Raw genomic sequence first — 22501 nt, 5'->3', positions numbered from 1 at the left:
CATTTCTAATAAGACTTGGTTAAATATGAATAGAAAAAAATTATCTACATAAATATGATATTTTACTAATATTAAAAAGCAAACAGTACAATACTAAATTCATTTCCATTAAAAATGTGAACACTCACAGTTATTAATATCATTTGAAGATGGTAGTTATACAATAAGATAATATAAAATAAAAGGTATTCAATAGGGGAAAAATGCAACTTTTTCAGTCATAGATTCCACATATTTTCTATGTCTAAATGTACATCCACGTCTATTCTCTATGTATACAGAAATGAAGTCAAAGATTTTATCTTCTAGTCATGTGTCATGACTGTATACTTTTGCAAACTGTTTTGGAAAATAAAACTCTATGATTCGTAACAGAATGAACTAAGGGGGATGCAAGCTAATTTTAAAACCTACTAATAGTTTTTATGCAAATGCCAATCAAATTAGAAAGGAGAACAGAAATGTCAAAACTCTAAACTAGGAGATTGGCATTGTGGCTTAGTGGTAGCGTGCTTACTTAGCATACGTGAGGCCCTGGGTTCAATTCCCTGGTATCCCATAAAAACAAAAAAAGTCATTAAATAATCCTAAAAATGAATGACAAGACAGTAAAACAGACTCAGAAGTGGGGTGGGGGTGCCAGTAGGATGGAAGAGAGCTAAGGAAGAGGTTTAATGAGGACCAATACACTCAGACTCGTTTATCTGCATGAAGGAAAACAAAACAAGGAAACCTGATGAAATTGTTTTAAGGAGGTAGAGTGGGTGGAGGACAGGGAGTGAGGTTCAAGAAGGTTCATCATTGTATGCCTGTGTGGAAATGTGACAATGAAACCCTCTTGGACAACTAATAGATGTTTTTTAAAAAGAGGAATTATATCAGACTTCTTGGAAACTGTTAGCCTGAAGACAATGAAATGGTATTTTTCAAGTACTAAAAAAATGTATTTTTTAACATTTAAATATGATAATGGTTTCATGATTATATTTTTTTCAGAAGAACCCATTTATTTTAAAAATCACATTGAAATGTTCAAGGTGAATATCCTAAGCTGCAGGGTAATGCTTCACATCAATCAGAGAGGAGGGTTCTCTTAGAAAAAGAGGATAGAAATAAGGCAGGATTGACTGTGAATTCCAAAAAGCAAAAAAGAAATGACAGCAGGCACATGCCTTTAATTCCAGCTGCTCTGGGGCTGAGGTATGAAGACTATCAATCTGAGACCAGCCTAGGTAATTCAAAAGTGCTGGGGATAAAAGTGCTCAGTGTTCAGTAACAGTAACCTAGCACGAGTGACATCCTGAGTGTAATGTTGTAGTGCTACAAAATAACAATAATCATAACGACAACAACAACAACAAAGACTGACCATGAGTTAATGAAAGTTGAAATTGGGTCACAGGCAGCAAGGATTGATATACTCTCTCTACCTGTACGTGTTGTTGTTGTTTGTTTTGGGCTTTGTGCTAATCCAGGGGCTTGAACTCCAGGCCCATGTGCTGTCCCTCAACTTTTTTGCTCAAGGCTAGACTTCTATCACTTGAGTCATAGTTCCACTTCTGGCATTTTGGTGGTTAATCAGAGATAAAAGTCTGACAAACTTTCCTGCCTGGGCTGGCATCAAACAAGTCTCAGCCTCCTAGTAGCTAGGATTATAGGCATGAGCCACCAACACCTGACTATGTATGTACTTTAAAAAAATCCATAACAGAAAAAAATTTAAGAAAGAAAAAACTTAAAAGATTGCCCAAAAGAACGGGGTTTGTTTGTTTGCCTTCAATCATTCATAAAAGTTTTGTACATCTCCAGAGGAGATGTGGAGGCTCACATTACTACACTCACTTTCCCTGATACCAACAATCCAACAAAACCTACCAGTGCCAAAACTCTCCTCTCCACACAGAGAGCACCGTCCCGAGTCCATTAGGTTTGAGAAGAATCTCCATCCGGCTGGCGTCTCGTACACAGGGACCTTCATGGATTTGGCCACTCTGAAAACATGAAATTTGAAGCGATAGTCAATTCCTATACCATATTTTCTTTCTTTTCTCAGCATACTAGGATCTGCTAATCCCATGACTAGATCTCAGAACAACTCAAACAGTGTTTTCAGGAAGCCAAACTATGTTAGAGAATGATAAATAGCCAACTTTGCTTTCCTCCAGGATACAAAAACTTATATATAATTAATGTATAATTACATATTTATATGTAATATATTCATATGTACATATATAAGCATGAATATATAATTTTATATATGATTTATATGATTTAATTTACATATATACTTACATATATATAATATTGATATATAAAATATTCTCACAGGTGTTCCTGTTCTATTAAGTCTCCTTTATCTTTATAGTAAGAGCTCAGTTTGGGGGCATCAGCATCTACATTGAAGTGGTATTCAGGTACCAACATATTAGAATAGAGCTTAATAATGTCTACCAAAAATGAACATGCCTATTACCTATGAAGCAGTAATTCAATTCTTAGAAATTACATGCAGTAGACACTTGGGTGCACCATTCAGATTCATCCTCCTGCCTCATACATACACACTTTAGACATTTTGAGGCTGTAATATCTATTCTACCAGCAACAAAAAATGAGAATGTCTGGCAGTTCCTACATGTAGCTTCTACTCTCTGTCTATATGAGATGTCTCCCTTAAAGTCATGTTCCCATCTCTAAGTTAATGCACATCCAATGACTGGTCAGTGCAGCTGTTCAAAGATCTGACCTCCTTCCTCATTCTGATACAGCTTCATAGGGCTAGTTCAGCCCTAGAGCTCCCCATTGGTTGGCTGGGGCATTGTTATGAACTCATTGCAGTCCAATTCCTCTACTCTCTGATCTTTTCTTTGGTTCTCTGCTATAGTTTGGATCTGAAATGTCCCACAAAGGCCCATGTATAAAAGGTTGCTTTGCCCTCAGCTTACAGCTATTAAAAGGTGGTGGCGATCTTCAAGAAGTGGAGCTTAGTGGGAGGTTTTATGTCATCTGGGGGCATGCCCTCAAAGGGATTGTGGCTCCTCTTTCTCTCTGTGTCTCTGTGTCTGTCTGTCTGTCTGTCTGTCTTTCTGTCTGTCTGTCTGTCTGTCTCTCTCTCTCTCTCTCTCTCTTTCTGGCTGCCATGACATAGGGCAGCTTCCTTCATCAGGGATATCTACCAGTTGGCCATATTACCCGAGGCCCAGAGGCAATACGGCCAACGAACGTGTAATGAAACCAGAGAGCCAATGAAACCTTTCCTCTCAAAGTTGCTTTATCTCAGGTATTTTGTTACTGTAATAGGAAGCTGGCTAACACGGGGTTGATCTTCAACACAACTTAGACCTTGAAGGTGGAAAGAAATCAAGCAAATACCTCAAATACCTCTCCAAGTTTCCTGAGGACCCAGCATGTAATGTTACTCAACAATCTGAATGTGAGGTTCTATAAGAATGATCATTAACTCTTGATTTCTTTTTTTTTTTTTTGTCCGGTTGTAGGGCCCGAACTCTGAGCCTGGATGCTGTCCCTCAGCTCTTCAGCTCAAGGCTAGCGCTCTACCACTTGAGCCACAACGCCACTTCCGGCTTTTTTCTTTTTGCTTATGTGGTGCTGAGGAATCGAACCCAGGGCCTCATGCATGCAAGGCAAGCGCTCTACCACTGAGCCACCTTCCCAGCCCAACTCTTGATTTCTTATCATGGAAAAAGCACAAATAAATGTCCAAACCCAGGAACTGATGAACCTGACTGAATAAACTATTTCAAGTATGAACCAGAAAAAAATCTCCACAAACATATTGAGTTAAAGAAGTCAATATTGAGTTAAAGAAGTTAAAGAGGTGGGAGGCATGGCTCAGTTGGTAGAGCGCTAGCTAATGAGAGAAAGCATCAGGCACTGAGTTCAAGGCCCGGTCTGGGACCAAAAACAAAAAAAAAAACAAAACCAAAAAACTTTAGTCAAAAACCAAAGAATGTAAGTTGTATTACTCCATTTAGATGAATTCCACCAACAACCCAAACCAAACAATGCTGTCAGAATTCAGGCTCATAGAATGAGAGCCCTTACACATGCTATTCAAGGGCACACAGAGGTAAGAGGCAAAGATAGAATTGGGACCCAGTCTGCTCAATTTCTTGCTCATGTCCATTTACCTTCCTTCCCCAGGTATGAGCAACTAAATAAAATTATGAGGACAGAGGGTTGTCAGAGAAATAATCTATGAGGAGCTTGGTGTAGAAGAGGAAGAAAGACAAATTCAGAGTAAAAGACATGATGCCATAAATGGTTCATTTAAGTTTGGCTTGTGGCTCTCTAGAAGGGAAAGAAAAATCTGGAAAAAACTTTGTCTAGGAAACTGAATATTTCTCTTTCTACATGCCCCAAATGATCATGAATGCACCCAGGACTGAAAAAAAAATCCCCTACAAAGACTTCCTTTCAAATTTGCTTTGAAAAGAAGCACTTTTTAAATGGTTGGAGTTACCTCAAAAGTTCCATTCTCTCTCCTTTTCAATGGTTTAAGAAAGATAAACAATCATTTACATCCTGGTAGGAATAAGGAAAGAAACCCTCCTCAAGATTTTAGAGCAATGGTGAATTTTCAGAGCCGTTTGTTTTATGGTCAGAAGCTCAAGGAAGGATGAGATAAATTAGCCAGATGCCTTCCAAGGGCAGCACACATAAAAAAAAAGGTCAGGTCAAAATTAATTTCACAAAGTGAATGTATGGGATTATCAAAGAGCTCACAGAATGTGGGGAGGGGCAGAGGTGGGGGCAGAGGGAGGGTGAGGTCCTGGGGAACACACATTCTCTGGCCAAAATACTCAAGAGGTTCAAAGCCAAGTTGGCAGAACTGAAGGGAGGGGAAAGGATTTCCCTAGTTCCCACCCTTCCCAATTAATTAGCAGGAGGTCACCAGGCTGTGACTGTGTATCAAAGGACCAGATACTTTGACAAGTCTAAGCCAGTTGCAGCAAGGCAAGTTAACAATGTGGGTAATTAAACTGCAAGATCCTGAGCAAGAGTGGATTTTGTATCCTAGGGTCAGAGAGGAATTCCCCTCCTGCCTCCTTCTTAGCTATTTGGGATTCCTCCCAAACATAGCATTTAGCAGATACCTCAGGATTTGGACAAGACCTCTGGCAGGAACCACTAAACTCTCTAAAATCCTCTAACAGCAGAGTTCTACATGAAGCTGCCCTTGCTGAGAGTTAGAACCACCCTCCCTAATGACTGACGCTCTGTGCCAGAGACAAACAGGAAGACTCACTTTCTAGCAGAGGGCACAGGATGAAGGCAAAGGAAGAAAATATGCAACAATTTCTCCCTCATTCCTCCCAGGGCTCAGAGATCGTAAATAACTCAACCAGTCTCTGTTTTCCAATATATTCATGCCTTTTGTTCGTGGCCTGTATGGCTTAGCCATTCTTCATGATATTCCCTAACCCTGACTAACGCACCCTTTCCAATCTCGATCAAACCTATCCTCCATTACTTGCCATCCCAAAGTCTGTCTTCATCCATCTCCTCAGGCTGAGAATGGGTAATGTTTGAAGAACAGAAACTTGTTTCTTCAGTTCTGGAGTCTAGAAGAGAACTACAGGATGGAAAAGCAAGCCAACCAGGGGCTCCAGGAAGCACCATTTTTCGTTTTAAACTGTTATTGTTTATGATGTTTGGGCTACACTCTCAGCAGCATCTTAAAAAGACCATGTGGCTATGTACAATAAAAAAACAAAATGGCTTGTAACACCAGATACAAAAGCCAGAGTTTGACTGTATAATGTTAAAACCACCTTTGGTAGGTACAGCCTCCATTTTCTACAACAGGGACAACTTACACAGGTAAGTATTACCATTATGAATGTGACAATAAAGAAAAAGTCTTTACAGGAGTACAATAACAGCATCCTGAAAAATATTGGTTTCTACCATACAAAGCAGTTAGAAAATGTTCACATCTTAACTAATCTGTACAAACCTCAAGAAACTTGTTTATGGGACCATCATCCTACCATGATGATAAGAACCTTCTAGAAATGTAGAATACACCTGCAGAAAACTGAAGTTAGATCCTTATATATCACCCTGCACCAGAATCAATTCCAAATCGATCAAAGACCTCAATGTAAGACCAGATACCTTGAAAATATTATAGGATAGGCTAGGGAAAACACTAAGGCTCCTTGGCACATATCAAAACTTCCTACGTAAAGATCCAGAAACACAACAAATCAAAGAAAGGCTGGATAAATGGGACTGCATTAAACTTCAGAGTTTCTGTATGGCAAAGGACATAGCTAGCAAGATAAATAGAAAGCTCACAGAAGGGGAAAAGATCTTTACTAGCTATGCATCAGAGAAGAGCTTCATATCTAAAATATACTTAGGGCTCAAAAAATTAAATACCCCCAAAATGAGTTCTCAAAGAAACAACAACCCCATTAATAAGGAGACTAAAGACTTACAGAGAGACTTCTCCAAAGAAGAAATAAGAATGGCCAATAGACACATGAAGAAATGTTCAACATCTTTGGCCATAAAAGAAATGCAAATCTAAGCAATATTGAGATTCCACCTCACTCCAGTTAGAATGTCCATTATCAAGAAAAGTAATAATAATAGATTCTAGTGGGAATGTGGCCAAAATGGAATGCTACCATGCTGTTGGTGAGAATGTAAACTTGTTCAATCACTCTGAAGAGCAGAATGGAGGTTCCTCAAAATATTAAACGTAGAGCTTCCCTATGACCCAGTAATCCCACTCTTGGGTATTTACACAAATGACCATAAACCAGGCTACACTAAAGCCACCAGCACAACCATGGTTCTTTGGAGTATTATTGACTAAAGCAAAGATATAGAATCAGCCCAGATACCCCTCAGTGAATGAATGGATCAAGAAAATGTGGTATTTATACACAATGGAATTCTATGCTTCCTTCAGAAAGAATGCATTGCCCCATTTGTAAAGAAATGGAAAGACTTGGAAAAAAAATCATTAAGCAAAGTAAGCCAGATCCAAAGAAACATAGGCTGCATGGTTTCCCTCCTTTGTAATAACTAGAATATGTCTAGAAATCTACAAGTTAATCCAATGGATGAGAAAGGACAAATAGTTACATTTGGACTTGACTAATTAAACAGCACTGTAAGCATTCCCACAGTGAGAACAAAGGAGGATTTTCTTAGCTATGTGCTTGTGGGGCTTGAACTCAGGCCTGGGCCCTGTCCCTGATCTCTTCAGCTCAAGACTAGTGTTCTACTACTTTGAGACACAGTACCACTGCTGGTTTTCTAGTGGTTAATTGAAAATAAGAGTCTCATCAACTTTCCTGCCCAGTCTGGCTTTGAGCCATGATCATCATAGTTCAGCCTCCTGAGTAGCTAGGATTACAGGCATGAGTCACAACCGGCACCTGACTACAAGAGGTTTTTGGTTTTTTGTTTTTGTTTGTTTCTTATTGTACTGTTTGCAATTATTTCTTTTTTTTCTTTTTTTGGGGGGGAGGGTTTATTCCCTGTTGTCACCGATTACTTTTACATGCCTTGTTTGTTAATGAATGCTTGTTTTAATATCTCTCTCCATAAAGCATTTTTAACAACTCCTCTAACCAAGAAAGTACTCTCATGGCCAGTCATATTTAAAGGTACCACCTTATTACTGTATCACATTTTGGAGGATTTCAACTTTCTGCTGTGGTTTTCGGAAAGGAGCCCCCTTCACTCCTCCAAAAAACAGCATTCAAATCACAGAAATACTTGTGGTAAAGACTTGTGGATGGTCAGCAATCATATCTTAACCTGTTCAGGCACAACTAGAGTCCTCAGCTGCGGCCATGTGACTGAGTCCTATTCAGAGGAGCTCTTCATTCACATCTGACTGTTACAACTTCCTTTCCTCCATGTTCCTTCCCTTTCTGCCTGGTGATCTTAGATGCCAGTGTTCAAAATGGCGGACCAACCATTATTGGGAGCAGAGTTAACTGCAAATCAGAAGATCCTGCTTGGAAGTTTTGGCGACTCAGAAAGAACCCCTGATGCATTTGAAGGCTGCTGCTGAAGTAGCAGCTATACTTTCTTTTTCTTTTCTTTTCTTTCTTTCTTTCTTTTTTTTTTTTTGCTGGTTATGGGGCTTGAATTCAGGGTGCCGTTCCAGGGTGGTTGTTTTTTTGTTTTTTCACTCAAGGCTAGTGTTCTACCACTTTGAGCCACAACTCTGATTTCTATGTTATTATGGTTAACGGGAAACAAGACTCCATGGACCTTCCCGCCTAGGCTGGTTTTGAACCATGATCCTCACATCTCAGCCTCCTGAATAGCTAGGATTATAAACATGAGCCACCAGGATCTGGCAGCTATACTACCTTAATGAATACAACACTGTTCAGTTGCTGCACTCAGTCCTTCCTGCCACTGTGAGTATTTGCCATTTGTCTGTTATAGACCTGGTTAGACCTGCTCTTAAGAAATGCTATGATTTTAATGGATTATCTTTTAGTGAGTGTTGTTGGATAGTTGGGGACTAAGTGTGTCTATTTCCTGGTTGTTTTTCTATGTAGCTTCCATACGGAGTTATTTCTCCATGGCTAGCTACATTAGTCATTTTTTAAAAAGAGAATTTGTCCAGGTATTAATTGGTGGGGTTACTAGGATGAGATACAAGCATGTCTTAGAAATGAAGATCTTAGAGAATTAGGGCAAGCCAGGTCCTGGTGGCTTATACCTGTGATCCTAACTACTCTGGAGGCTGAAGGATTATGGTTCAAAGCCAGTCCAGGCAAGAAAGTCCATGAAACTTATCTCCAATTGACCACCAGAAAGTCAGAAATGGAGCTGTGGATCAAATGGTAGAGTGTTAGCCTTGAGCTAAGGAAGAATATGCCCAGGCCCTGAGCTCAAGATCTAGTACTGACAAAAAAAAAAAAAAGAATAAGGGCAGTGACTAAATGAGGGTCAAATATTGGAGCAAAAGAAAGGCTACTTCATCTTCATTGTCAGTCTCATGATCTCCCTAACTCTTTGCCATCAAACAGGATGGCAGATACAAAAGCACCCTAATAGTATACTGGAATCTCATACTTACTAACCCAGAGCACTGTATCATCATGTGTGATAAGAACATATCATTCATATAAAGTCATATTCATATTAATAACTCATTTAACTTGCAAGAGAATAAACAAATACACACTAACTGATCACATCAGGTTCATAAAGCATACAGTTCTAGATCAGAAAGTTGTGGAAGATTTGACTAGGACAAGATCCAGGTTCTTCTTCCTTCACTCTATCTTCAAATGCCCGGTTCTTAAAAGCCAAGAAGGGCCATAACACAATTTTCTCTTTTTTTCTCTTTATGGGCTGTATTATATTTATTTATTTCCATATGTTGGACCATCCTTGCATCCATGAGATGAAATCAACTTTATCATAGTTTATGATCTTTTTTGATTTTATTGTAAGGGTGTTGTACAGAAAGGTTACAGTTATGTAAGTCAGGTAATGAGTACATTTCTTGTCAAACATTGTTACTCCCTCCCTCATTTTCTCCTATTTTCCCTCCCCCCCATTCCCTTCCCTCCCAAGTTGTAAAGTTCATTTCCAGCATTGTGTCTTGTGAGTATCATTGCTGCATTAGTTCAGCCTTTGTCCTTTGTCTCAACGTTTTGTTATTCCCCTTCCCTTCCCTAAATCAGATAAACATACATACAAGACACAGGGTACCAAAATCCAAAATAGTGACAACAGGGGAGAATCATAGGGCCATTTTCTATGTACTGAATTCTCATTGCCTTTATAAAAAGTCCTCATCTTCATAGTCTGGGAGAGTATATTTCCATCTCATATATCCCACAAAGGTCTTAGCATTTTATGTTTATTGAATTTCTAGAAATCAATTGTTTTGAGGATTGTGGTTTGAAGCCAGCCTGGGCAGGAAAGTCCGTGAGACTCTTATCTCCAACTAACCAGCAAAAAGCCAGAAATGAAGCTGTGGCTCACATGGTAGTGCACCAGCCTTGAGTGAAAAATTAAGGTAGAGTGCCCAGGCCAGCCCCAATACTGGTGCATGTGCATACACACACACACACACACACACACACACACACACACACACACACACACACACACACACACACGTTTATTTAAAAGAGAAAAGAAAAGGCCCTATGCAGTATTTATGATTGAATACATATTTGAATTAGCTATGTTTACATAGTCCTAGGACACAAACTACTAAGATGGAATTTAAAAGCATTCTGATATGCTGGATAATGTCTCACAGACATTTATTTAACCAAACAACCTTCAAATTAGTTCTTCAATATTTTTCATACTGATAAGTTCACTCCCAGATCCCTTCTTTGATGTCTGGCACTGTTGGCTGGGGCTGTGTTCTGGTAGAAGGCTTACATGCACTTGAACTTGAAAAGCCATTTTAAGAACATCTGCCCAGCTCATAAATATGAATGAAGCAGAGTTCGGCTAAGCCTGCTTTTGTAATAGCATCTCCATCTTTTTGTTGTTTTTCTCTTTGGTTTTTTTCTTTTTCAGAGGTGGGATATGAAGGCAGAGCCTCACTTATGCTAGACAAGAGATCTACCACCAAGCTACACTCCTATCTCCTTCAATAGCAAAATGTATGTTTAAAGCAAATTTGTTGATGGAACACTTCAGGGTAAAATAAGCATAAATCATAAGGCTATCATAATAAGATGGCCAGAGAAGTTATTCAATCACATATAAACTTGAGCAGAATGTTGCCTGGTCCTGGGGCTTGTAGCAATCATCTCAGCTTGGGCTAACCTTCTATCATCACATTTTAAACAACAACTCCTTTGCCTGAAAGGTTGTAAGGTTCAAATGGAATAGTGTATAATGAAAAGAGGAAAAAAAAACTATTCTTTTGGATCTTTCACTTTGCCGAAAGGGAACGAAATCTCCCACTTAAAGAATAAGACTAAGCAAAAGAAAATCAAGCCTGTCAAGCTCCCTCCTTCTAGATGTGGACCAATTGTTAAAGGTGGACCCCATACCCAGAGAGCATTGCTTTTACCTAGTCTTCAACACTTTCATATAAGCAGGTGCCATGGGAGACAATAGAGGCACCTTTCCAATTAGATTTAAAATGTTCCCAGGCAACATAAGGCAGGCAGATTTCTGAAGATCCTGACTTCACTTGAAAGGAAAAAAAAAAACTTGGCTTTAGGAAAGTGACCAAAGATCCAAGAGAAAGAGAAAAATATGCATAATGAAGCAACAACATGCTGTATCTCTCTGTGTTTGTCTACTTCTGTCTCTGTCATTCCTCCCTCTCTCTCTCTCTCTCTCTCTCTCTCTCTCTCTCTCTCTCTCTGTTTTGTTCCGTCTTCCTCTCCCTCTAGTACTTACAGCTTTTTTACTTAATTATTTTTTAATTTAGTTATTGTAAAGGGGATGGACAGACGGGCTATGGTTACATAAGCCAGATAAAGAGTACATTTCTTTTTTTAACACTGTCACCCCATCCCTAGCTGTCTCCCCATTTTTCCCTTCCGTCCATTCATGAGTTGTGTAGTTCATTTTCAACATAGTTGCTAGTGTGTACCACTGCTGCATTTGTTCACCCTTTACCATTTCTATGACTCCTCTTATCTTCCAGAAGGCAGAATTGTTTACCATAACCAAGATATGGAATTATCCCAATGCCCCTCAGGGCACAAATGGATCGAGAAAATGTGGCGCATAGACACAATGGAATTCTACTCACCTATCAGAAAGAACCATATTGTACCACAATGAAATGGAAAGACTTGGGAAAAAATATATTAAGTGAAGTAAGCCAGGCTCGGAGAAACATGGGTTTCATTTGTGGTAACTAGACTGTGCTTATAAATCCACAAGTAAAAACTGGATGGCAAAAGACAAAAAATACACTGGGACATGATAAATTGTACAGATCTCTAGGCATTCACACAGTGAGACCAAAGGCGGATACTCTTAGGACAGAAAAATATAGACACAATGACTATATGCATCTGGTCATATAAAATAGTATTTATCGAAATGATCTCCAGGGAATGAAAACAAGAGGGTTTTTTCTTCTTCTTTGTTGCTGTTTTTATTTTCATTTACTTAATTATTTTTAAATAGAGTCTTGTGTTTACAACCAAGTAAGCCAGGACCACTAATCTACCTGTTTACATTTCCCTCAAAGCTGAAATGATGCGTGTGTCACCATGCCTAGTATTTTTTTTTAATGGATTGAGATGAGGTTCTTGCTAAAACCTTTTGCCTGGGCTGGACCTGAACACTGATTTTCCCAATCTCTTCCTCCTGAGTAGCTTGGATTATTGGCATGAGCCATCATACTAAGACATGTTTGCTCTCTTAAACTAGTAAACAATCCTGAATCCTCTACAATGGGAACTAAAGTATTTCTGTTTACAGTCTTAATAATTCAACATCTTGGTGACTATGATTCCTAGTTCTGATAATTTTCAAAGAAAAATAATTGCTAAAGGGTTAGGACTTGGAATTTTCAGTTGCAAGTCGTCCAGCTTAGATGAGGAATAGTCAAATGGGTGCTGACGGCTCACACCTCTAAATCCTAACTACTCAGAAGGATGAGATCTGACGATCACAGTTCAAAGCCAGCCCAAGCAGGAAAGCCCATGAAACTCTGATCTCCAATGAACCACCAGAAAACCAAAAGTGACTCTGTAACTCAAGTGGTAGAGTGCTAGCCTTGAACAAAAAAGTTCAGGGACAGCACCCAGGCCCTGAGTTCAAACCCCAAACCTCACAAAAAAAAATTGTCAGGGCCCAACATGTAGCTCACACCTGTAATCCTAGCTACAGGAGATGGAGATGGGAAGATTGTGGTTTGAGGCCATCCTAGGCAAAACACATTAGTGAGACTTATCTCAAAAACAAGCTACTTGTGGTAAGTCACCCCTGAAACCCCAGCTACTCTGGAGGAAGAGAAGGAGGAAAAAGCAGGAGGATTGTAATCTGGGCAAAACCTTACCTGAAAAATGAACTAAGGCAAAAAAGGGTTGTGCTCATGTGTGGTCTGTGAAATCAAGTCCACATGGCATGGCATGGATGAGGGGAGGTACCCCAAGGTCCTATCCAACTCCAGTTCCTCTTGGCTATGCACCCTTGGCTATGTTCATTACCTGGAGCAAAGCCAGCTCTTCTACCTGCACAACTGAGCAATAATAAACCTCCTTCCTCAGTGAGGAGCCAAAGGGATGAAGCCAGGGAAGTCCTGATCTCTCAGAGCATTTCACGGATATAAACAACAGCTCTGAATAACATGACCCCAGCCGTTGCTTCCTGCCCCATACCCTCACTTCTGCCATCCTAAGGCTCCTCCAATGGAACCTTCAAACTCCGAGTGCTTCAGTATCAGTAATGTAGGTGACGATACTCTTCTGTCTCCGTGAGAACCTCAGCAGGAAGAGAAGACACTCTCCATCTGAGTAAATAAAGAGCATTTCATACAAGAACTATTCACACATGTGTGCACAGGGAAGAGGAGGGTACACTGGAGAAAACGTGCAGTACCCCTGGGTAAGCAGCAGCAGGGCGATGGGGCTCCCTCCCCGAGACTCATTCTTGGAATCAGAAACAAGGCAAAGGCAACGTCTGGCAGGGGCAATGACCTTTGTAAGTGGCGTGTGGTCAGCTCATGGAAACCCTATAGAAAGAGAAACGAACACCTGACCACATTCTCCTCTCTTGAAGATCTGAAGTGCGCCAAATTACACATATCCAAGTAAATTCTAGAGAGAAGGGGAGGCTGTTGGTAGTCCGTAGGCTGCAGACTATGGGCCGCAGTGCTGAGAAGGATAGAGGGAGGATCCTTGGGAAGACACTGGAAGGTAGCAGCCTACTTCCCATTTCTCTCCCACTGGATTCTACACACTTAATCTTCCAATGCTCTACCCCTACAAACCCAGGCATTAGGAACTCAGCACGAGGTGAGACACATCAGGAGAATCATCAACCTTCCTAAGGGTATTGGACTTAAGAATTTAAGACATTGGTGGCTCATGCCTGAAATCCTAATTACTCAGGAGGTTGGGATCCGAGGATTACAGTTCAAAGCCAGCCTGGGTGACAAAGCCTGTGGCACTCTTATCTCTAAATAGCTAGCCAAAAAGCCAGAAGTGGAGCTGTGGCTCAAGTGGTAGAGCACTAGCCTTGAGCACAAAAGCTCAGGGACAGTGCCCAGATCAAGTTCAAACCCCAGAACCAGTATCCCCCACAAACACACACACACAGAACTTAAGATCAATTTTTAGGGAGAAGGAATCTTAATTTTATGTTAGATTATTGGTGCAATATTCTTTCGCTTTTATTTTTCCTTTTAAATGACTGCAGCTCTCCGGAGCCAGGAGTTGGGCTACATGATGGAAGCGATTAGACCTTCCCCCGCCCAGACTTCAGGAGTAACTGCTTTTAGGATCAAAACCTGGCCCACCATCAGGTCAGCCTGGGACAGAAGCCAGATCAACAACCTTTACTCTGGCCTCTTAGGTGTCTGAGTCCAGCCAGACTGTAAGAAACATAGCCTCTTCTCTCGGAGTGGTCATCATTTCAGTCTAGCCACTTTCACACCATGGAGCCATCATTGACTAGCCACTTTTTCTGGGATTCAGGGAAGTCTTATCAGCTAAGCCACAGCTGCTTTAAATGCTTCACAGCTGTCAGGGAGATTTCTCCAGCCACTAACACCCCAAAAAGAGAGACGTTGTTCCAGGGCAGAAACAGTCACAGCTGTCATTGCCGCCATAGAAGCTGCTGCTTCTGTTCCAGGGGATATCAGTTCAACAGGGGATATCAGTACAGAGGCTCTGTTTCAGTTATGACCACTCCAGAAACCCTGTGAGATTCTGGGAGGATGTTACTTCAGCCACAATAGCACCACCCTGGCTACCCTCTACCCATCCTGCCCATGTCCTTGATCATGTCTCAGAAAGAGCTCCTTCCTCATCTGTAACTAGCAGAACAAGCAAGCCAGTACACCTGTGAAAACTGTAGGACTAAGCAGAAATCTGAGGTGGGCAGAAAAGGGGTGCATGTGTGATTGGCACTAGAAGAAGCCCTCCTGTTAATCATCTCAGATAGTCTGGGAGATCTTCTGTATATTGTCCCCTGGCCTGAGGCCTGGGTCTCAACAAAGCTTCATCTGAGTGGTTTAATTACCTTACTTGGAGTCTTTCATCATAGGAAGAGCAGGAAGAGCTCATAACACACACAGATAAAACGACAGCCTCTGGGGATGCTAGTCCCAGGCATACCCAGTAGCTCGAAGGTAGCAGAAGAATCCCAGAGTGCAATGTGGAGCAGAGATTGTAAAGAACGAAGGAGTCTGAGAAAGCAGAGGCTGCAAAGAGCTGAGTGATTACGGAAAGGCAAAGAGCAGTAAAGACAGATGGACCTCGGAAGATTTGTAGAGTGACGATTTTGTTGTTGGAAGAGCTCCAAGACAGTCACTGAGAATTGAGCAGCCATCAAGGGCAGCGCTCTAGCTGCTAGGTGGTGGGTCACTGGCATGCAAAGTTCAGTTAATGATGCTATTCATTTACATATTCAAATATAGCAAAATACTGGGAAATCTGATTCCCTCTCTAATCTAGGAAGTCCTTCAGGGAAGTGTTCTGCCTGACATAGAGTATGTGTATATATGTAATATATTTGCATATATTACATATATTTGCATATATTACATATATAATATGTATCTATTATATACATATATTACAAGCATTATATACATATCATATTATATGCATGTGTAATGCATATTATGCATGTATATTATATACATGTGTTATTTATTATATATGTGTACATATGTATATATTGTACATATATAGTATATTACACATATGTAACATGTAATTATATATACATATATAATAACAGATGTCATTACATCTGTCACTTTGTGCAAAGATCATGGGGTACATGCCCTACTCCTATATAGGTGTCAAAAGTACTTAAAACTCCCAAACTAGGTTGGTGAGTATAGTATATATCTATTAGTTTGCCAGATAAAATAGAAAGACGGGAGTGCATGGTGATGCTCGTGCCCGTACAGGACATTCACTATAGTGTAAAACTTCTCTGAAAGAATAACTCACTTTTCTCACATTACAATGAAACATCTTGAAGAGCTGACAATTTCATTCAGCGCATACTGGAAAATCCCGGTTAAGACTAACCAAGCAATGTAATTTTCATGTGACTTTGGCCGGGGTATAGTTCAAAGAAACTTACTTCAATTGAACGTGTTTGAGGTTCCAGAGAAAAGAAGTCTGTTAAATGCTTTGTACTCACATCAGAAATCCTATAAGCAAGACGCCTTTCCAAAGAGGCTTAAGAACAAATTTGGAAGAGAATTTCAGGAAACAGAGATGCCCCTCTTCAGAACGCTGACTGATGACACACTCTGACCTTAGCAGAGTTTGGCAGCCTTAGGAACCACCCTGAACTTATCCTGGCGGAGGTATCCAGAGCATGACCGGTGCACATGGCTGATAGCAAGGTCTTTGCTGTACTCTCTTCCCCTGAGCAGCCTGACCCCGGGGCTAAACCCTTGGGAGGCAAGGGGAGAGAGGAAGAAGATGGGGAAAAACAGCTGTCTGTCGTCAGGGTGACCAAGCTGGCTGCAGCTGAGACAGATCTTTTCTTCTTCTCTCAGAGGGCCTAGTCATCTCTAGGGAACCGAGACTAAAACAGGTTGGTGAGAACATGCAGTTCCTGAGTCTAATTGGAAAATCAGATGCTCTCAGTGAAACAAGAAGGCTACTCCATTACCTAGACTCCTCTGAGCAGGATAGCTTTCATCCGTGTGGGTTCATTCCATGTAGAAGAAGTTGATGGCTTATGAGAAACTTCAGAACCAGGCCTTCCCTTGAAGAACTGGCTGTTCACTGATGGGAGTTGGGCAAAAGGTAGTAATAAACAAAAAGATACTGTGGTGTCTGTCTTTGTGAACAGTTGCAGGGCACAGCTATGTAGGTGAGTGGACAGATGCCTTTACCTTCACAGAAGCCCACCCCCTACAGAGAGTGGAGTGGAATGGAATGGGGTGGGGTGGGGGCGGGGAGGAGAGGACAGCTCTCTGGTGGATATAGCCCAATCAGAGCTTTTCTGCTGAAGGCTTCCTTTACTATGGCTTAGATCCCCAGCTCATGGCTCCGCTGAGACATGGTCAAGCTTTTAGGAGGTGGGATCTAGTAGAAGGATGGCAGGTCGTGAGAATATGTTATTGAAGAGAATATTGCAACTCTGGTTCTTCTGGTCTCTTTGGCTGCCAGACCACAAAGAGGTAAACAGGACTCCTCTACCAGGCACTCCCATCATGATGTACTGTCCTGCCACAGGCCCAAAGGAACAGAGCCAAGAGACCATGGGCCGAAATCACCAACACTGTGAGTCAAAATAAACCTTTCCCTCCTTTCAAGCCCTCTCTGGTATTTGTTATAGCAATAGAACACTTATTGATGGTCTTCATGTAAGACCTAGTAATTTCCACCTATCTTAAAGTATTGGATTGTGCTGAGTTCCTCTAAACAGAGCATGTTAGTGCTGTCCTCCAAGACAGGATCACAGTAAATAGTTAACTGTAGGGAGTGCTCAATCTGACTATGGGCTTCTTGGTATGTAGTTCCCTTACACAGTGCCCATCAGGGCAACTGAATGTAGCAGCTTTCCATTGACCTCACCTTTATTCAGGGAGAGAAGAAATGAATTGTTGTCAAGTCCCTTCAGGATGTAGTTGGAGCAGCAGAAAGTGGACCGTACCCTCCCGAGATGGACACACGAACAGAGGTTCCATCTAAAAGCTCTTTGAAATTGTTGAAGACACAACTTGAAATGGCACAGTTCATCTGTCTCCAAGTCCTACTCTATTAATAGCACTGGATACTGGTGAACCATGTGTGTGTGTGTGTGTGTGTGTGTGTGTGTGTGTGTGTGTGTGTGTGTGTGTGTGTGGTATATGTGTGTACAGATGAAAATGTGGGTGTGAGATTCTTCCACCCTGTGTCATGCCAAACAGATTAAAATGCACTCACATCTCACATTAAAAAATTCTCCACATTTCATTCCAAAAGCATCTTGAAAGGATTTTTTTATATAATTTTGCTTTTGAAATGAGAAGACTCCAAATCACTCATTGAATTAATGACGGAGAAGATACAGCCTGCAAATTACTCTCAAGTGTTAGAATAGTTGTTTGAATGCTACACTGAATAATAAAATGAAATGCTGCCTTCTTTTACTTGTTCAATGGTATTGGAGTTGCAGTTCTCTTCACCTTGGAGCTCTGCTTGGTTTTGGTCACTTTGTATTTGTAGGTTCATGAATTTCAAAGGCTCAAGGCAAAGGACTGAAAATGGCATGGAGGGGGAGAGAATGGTGGTAGGTTGGTGGGCTTGGGTCTAGGGGCTAGGTGGATGTGTTAGAGCAAGGGGGGGTGGGCGCAGGGTTTAAAGGCTAGGCCGCAGGGTTTAAAGGCTTGTCGGCTTGTCAGATCCTCTTGGTCAATGCTGCTTCCTGTTCTCTACTGTCCCCACACCATTCTGCATGGACTGTACTTCTAAGCACTACATCCCAGAATCCCAGCTCTCATTTCCTCTGCCAATAGCCAATGTCACCCATAATGCCCATCCACAATACCACATCCAGATGTGCGCATTCCCAACGCACCAACCTAGCATTGCTGTGTATCGATGGAGCTTCTCCAAAAAGCTCAAAATAAAGCTCCAAGGGTTAGAAGAAGAAAGAAGCAATCCTTTCTAACAGACTTTCCAGTGGGCTGACATGTGACAGCTGGGTTTCTTTTCCCTGTGAAACCAAATGCGCACATCCAATCCAAATAAAAGTGGCAAATTGACTTCATGTGATGCAAATGTTTGTTGACTGTACGGTAAGATCGCATGCAAGGTGTCCCAGATGGCTGCCTGGAAAGCCTAACTCAGATGCGAGCTTGATCATGGTTTTGCTTGTCCTTCATCAAGTTGGAAAATGTTCTTAAGTGTGTGTGGGGGGAGGGGGAGGGTTTAATCATCAGATGTCTCAGAAGGACTTGATTCTTCCCAACCTTACTAGGCAATAATTATCACCCAAGGAGCCAATTAAAAATTAAATTTCTGGGTGAGCAAATGCAGCGGTGATACTCACTAGACACTATATTGAAAATCTACTATACAACTTGTGGATGGAGATGGGACAGGAAAACTGGAAGAGAGAGAGAGAAAGGGGGGGGAGGAGTAACACTGTCAAAAAAAGAAATGTACTCTTTTTCTGCTTTTGTTACTGTAACCCCTCTATATGCCACCTTTATAATACCAATTATAAAGGGCATGTAGGAAAGGGGAAAATGCAATTGATGATTTTGATCTAAAAAAAAATAAAATAAGGGCTGGGAATGTGGCTTAGCAGTAGAGTGCTTGCCTTGCACGGATGGAGCTCTGGGTTCGATTCCTCAGTACCAAATAAACAGAAAAAGCCAGAAGTAGCACTGTGGCTCAAGTGGTAGAGTGCTAACCTTGAGCAAAAGAAGACCAAGGACAATGCTCAGGCCCTGAGTGCAATGTCAGGACTGGCAAAAAAAAGAAAGAAAAAAAGAAATTAGAAAAATAAATAAAAATAAAATTTCTAGGCCTCTCTGTTGGAAGATCCTGAGATGGAAGAGCTGAGTTAAAGCCCAGATGGCTATACTTAAAAGAGTAGCATTTTTTAAAATTTACTTCTGCATAGTCACTTCTAGGAATTATAAAAACCCTTTATTAGGGAAATCTATACCAGCCCTTCTTACCCAGAAAATATGTTCCAAGACCCCCAAAGGATGCCTGAACACACAGATAGTAACAAACCTGAATAAACAATGTACTATTTTCCCCTATAAACACATATTTGTGATAAAGCTTAATTTATAATACTATACTTGGGTAAAGGATCAGGAAAAATCACAGTTCTGGGCCAGCTTGGGAAAAATGTTAGCTGCATCTCAATAAGCAAATTGGGCAGTGTTTCATGCACTTATAATTCCCAGCTTCAGAGAGGCATAGGTAGGAGGATCATAATCTGAGGCCATCCCCAGGCAAGAACAGGTAAGACCTTATCTGGAAAGCAACTAAAACAAAAAGAGCTAGGAGCGTGGCTCAAGAGGCAGCCTGCTTACCCCCAGCAGTGCCAAAAATAAGCAAAAAGCTTATTTTGTAGGTTAGGCACAATAAGAGCTTTTACTTATGATCATTAGGGGGAGGGAGAAAGGTGGAGATACTGAAGGGCAAAGGAAATCAAAGGATGGTGCGTGTGTGTGTGTGTGTGTGTGTGTGTGGACCATGCAGTGAAACCCCCCAAACTGAAAAATTGGGGTGGGGAGAAAGCTGAAGAGAAGGGAATAGGGTGGACAGGGTGGAACTTGTCCAAAGTTCACTGGGTATGTGTAGAGAAATACCACAGCACGATGTACAAATGGATGCAAATTCAAAACTAAAACGACTTTTGAAAATAATGATAACTTACATGAAAATTGAATGAGGAAAACGTGCTACTGGACAACCAATTATAACCCTCGGAGAGTTGATTATAGAAAGTAGAGCAAGTAGAGCTGTCCCTTGTCATCGACTATCACTCCTCTTGTTCATTCAAGCCATTAAGTAAAATCAAGGTTAATGGAACACAAGCACTGGAATACCACTGCTGTCCATCTGATGACCAAGATGGCGGCCAGGTCGGTTCCACAATGTGGAGACACCAGCTTAAAGGGATGGAAGGTTCACAACCCGGCAGGCCATGGAGGGATGGCACGAGATTTCATCCTGCTACTTGTAATAATACAAAATATAAGGGTATGAATTGTTTTATTTTTGGATTTTTTTCATTTCCTATTTTCCTACTATGGTTGACCACAGGTAACAAAAGCTTCTGCTAAAGGAGGTTTCCTATGCATGCAAATGACCATGATCAGGGAACTTCTGCAATGGAATATACATCCATTTATATTTTCAGTAGCTGAACTTTGATACACACATAGTGCTATGTTCAAGAAATCTTCAGATACCTTCTAAACCTGTACAAAATATCATAATGAAAAGACAGAAGGAGGGGGGAGAATGTGGTCATAAATCCAATGCATATCCTACAGAATCAAGAAAATTGAGGGGAGGGGTGGGGTGGAGAGGGATGGGTGAGGATGATCAAGATGCACTGTATCCATAAACTGCTTTGTCGAATGGCAACTCCTTTGTACAACCACTTAAAGATAATGATCATTTAAGAAAAGAAAACCACTAGCTATTATCAATAACACTGACCTTGGTGCTACTTTGAGAGTCTATCACAATGAGAATATGAGCTATGCTCTTCAAACCCTAGCAAGCTGGATGCCTTACCTTGGCCCCTTCCATAAATGTAAGCGGAGCAAATGTCCTCTACCCCAATACTTTAAACACCTGGCTGGCTTTGAAATCTGAATCCAAGTTCACTCCTGACTCCAAATCCTGTGACCCTCCCAGGCCAGCCATTCATCCTCTGCTGGCCGGAGTTTCTGTATCTGAGGAATGGGATCCAAGAACACAATGCTGTGAGAAGAACTCATTTTACCTCTTGGGTGACTTCTCTCTAACTACTTTACAGAGATTGTGCAGCACAAGAGGAAAGAGTTAGCAAGAGGAAAGAGTTCGTGGCTGGCGAACACATGACTCCACCTTGCACTAGCTTTGTGGACTTGGGAGACACTGCATTTCTGTGTCCTAAGGCTAGAAGTAGAGGGCATGCCGTGAGTCAACACTGTAATGCAGCGATGATTTAGCCGGGGCAGGGCAGGGAGAACTTCTCCCCCCTCTGGTTGGAGAAAGGGATCTTGAGGACTTAAAGAAAATGCCCCACAGCTGAGTGACAGTCTTCAAGGAAATGAGGCTGACAGGATGGCTAGATTTCAGAGGTGGCTATGGAGCTCAAACCCTAACTCCCTCCCCAGCTCCTCCCCAGTCAAGCTGACTGGACATCTTGGCTTCCTGGGAAGGTGTTGCTGGAAAGCAGAAAAGATCCTCACCCTGGGGACCCCAGAAGAAAACACAACCTGAGAAGGAAAGAGTCTGAGTTTCTTGGCAAAACACTCTCCAGTTCTCCCTTCCAGTGCCTCCAAAGGCTCTCCACTGCAAGGCGGGACATGTTCCTGACTTGCATACATGGTGGCTGTCACTCCAAGGCAATCATGCTTCCTTCTACACGTGGGGATCCCCCCCCCACCCTTCACTGTCTCATAAACATCCAGCTGCTAGGAAGCTCCCACCGCACCCAGGGCTGTAGACTGAAGGCGTGTGTCTTCCTGATCTCCAGTGTGACGGAGGATGAGGGGATGATGAGGTCATGAGCTAACGGAGCAGAGTCCCTATAACAGAGGTTGAACGCTGCCCCAGCTTCTCTGTCCCGTGAGGACACAGCAAAGGAGGCGCTTGTGGGCCAGCAAGCAGGGCTTCCCCACACA

At 41.5% G+C, this 22501-nt stretch overlaps 1 protein-coding gene across 1 annotated transcript in view; it reads right to left on the bottom strand.

The window, feature by feature from the left end:
- The window catches only part of Pgm5 (phosphoglucomutase 5), a 149690-nt gene that overhangs the window by 53623 nt on the left and 73566 nt on the right, over window positions 1-22501 (bottom strand). Inside the window, exon 7 of the mRNA XM_042699375.1 lies at window positions 1876-1991. Within this exon, the coding sequence (XP_042555309.1) occupies window positions 1876-1991 (116 nt within the window). The remainder of the gene's footprint in view (window positions 1-1875; window positions 1992-22501) is intronic.

The sequence above is a fragment of the Dipodomys spectabilis genome, unplaced genomic scaffold (assembly GCF_019054845.1).
Source record: "Dipodomys spectabilis isolate Male_0828 unplaced genomic scaffold, ASM1905484v1 ptg000241l, whole genome shotgun sequence".
Classification (NCBI taxonomy): Eukaryota; Metazoa; Chordata; class Mammalia; order Rodentia; family Heteromyidae; genus Dipodomys; species Dipodomys spectabilis.
The sequence above is the reverse complement of the archived record's forward strand: the minus strand, read 5'-3'. Positions and strand labels throughout refer to the sequence as shown.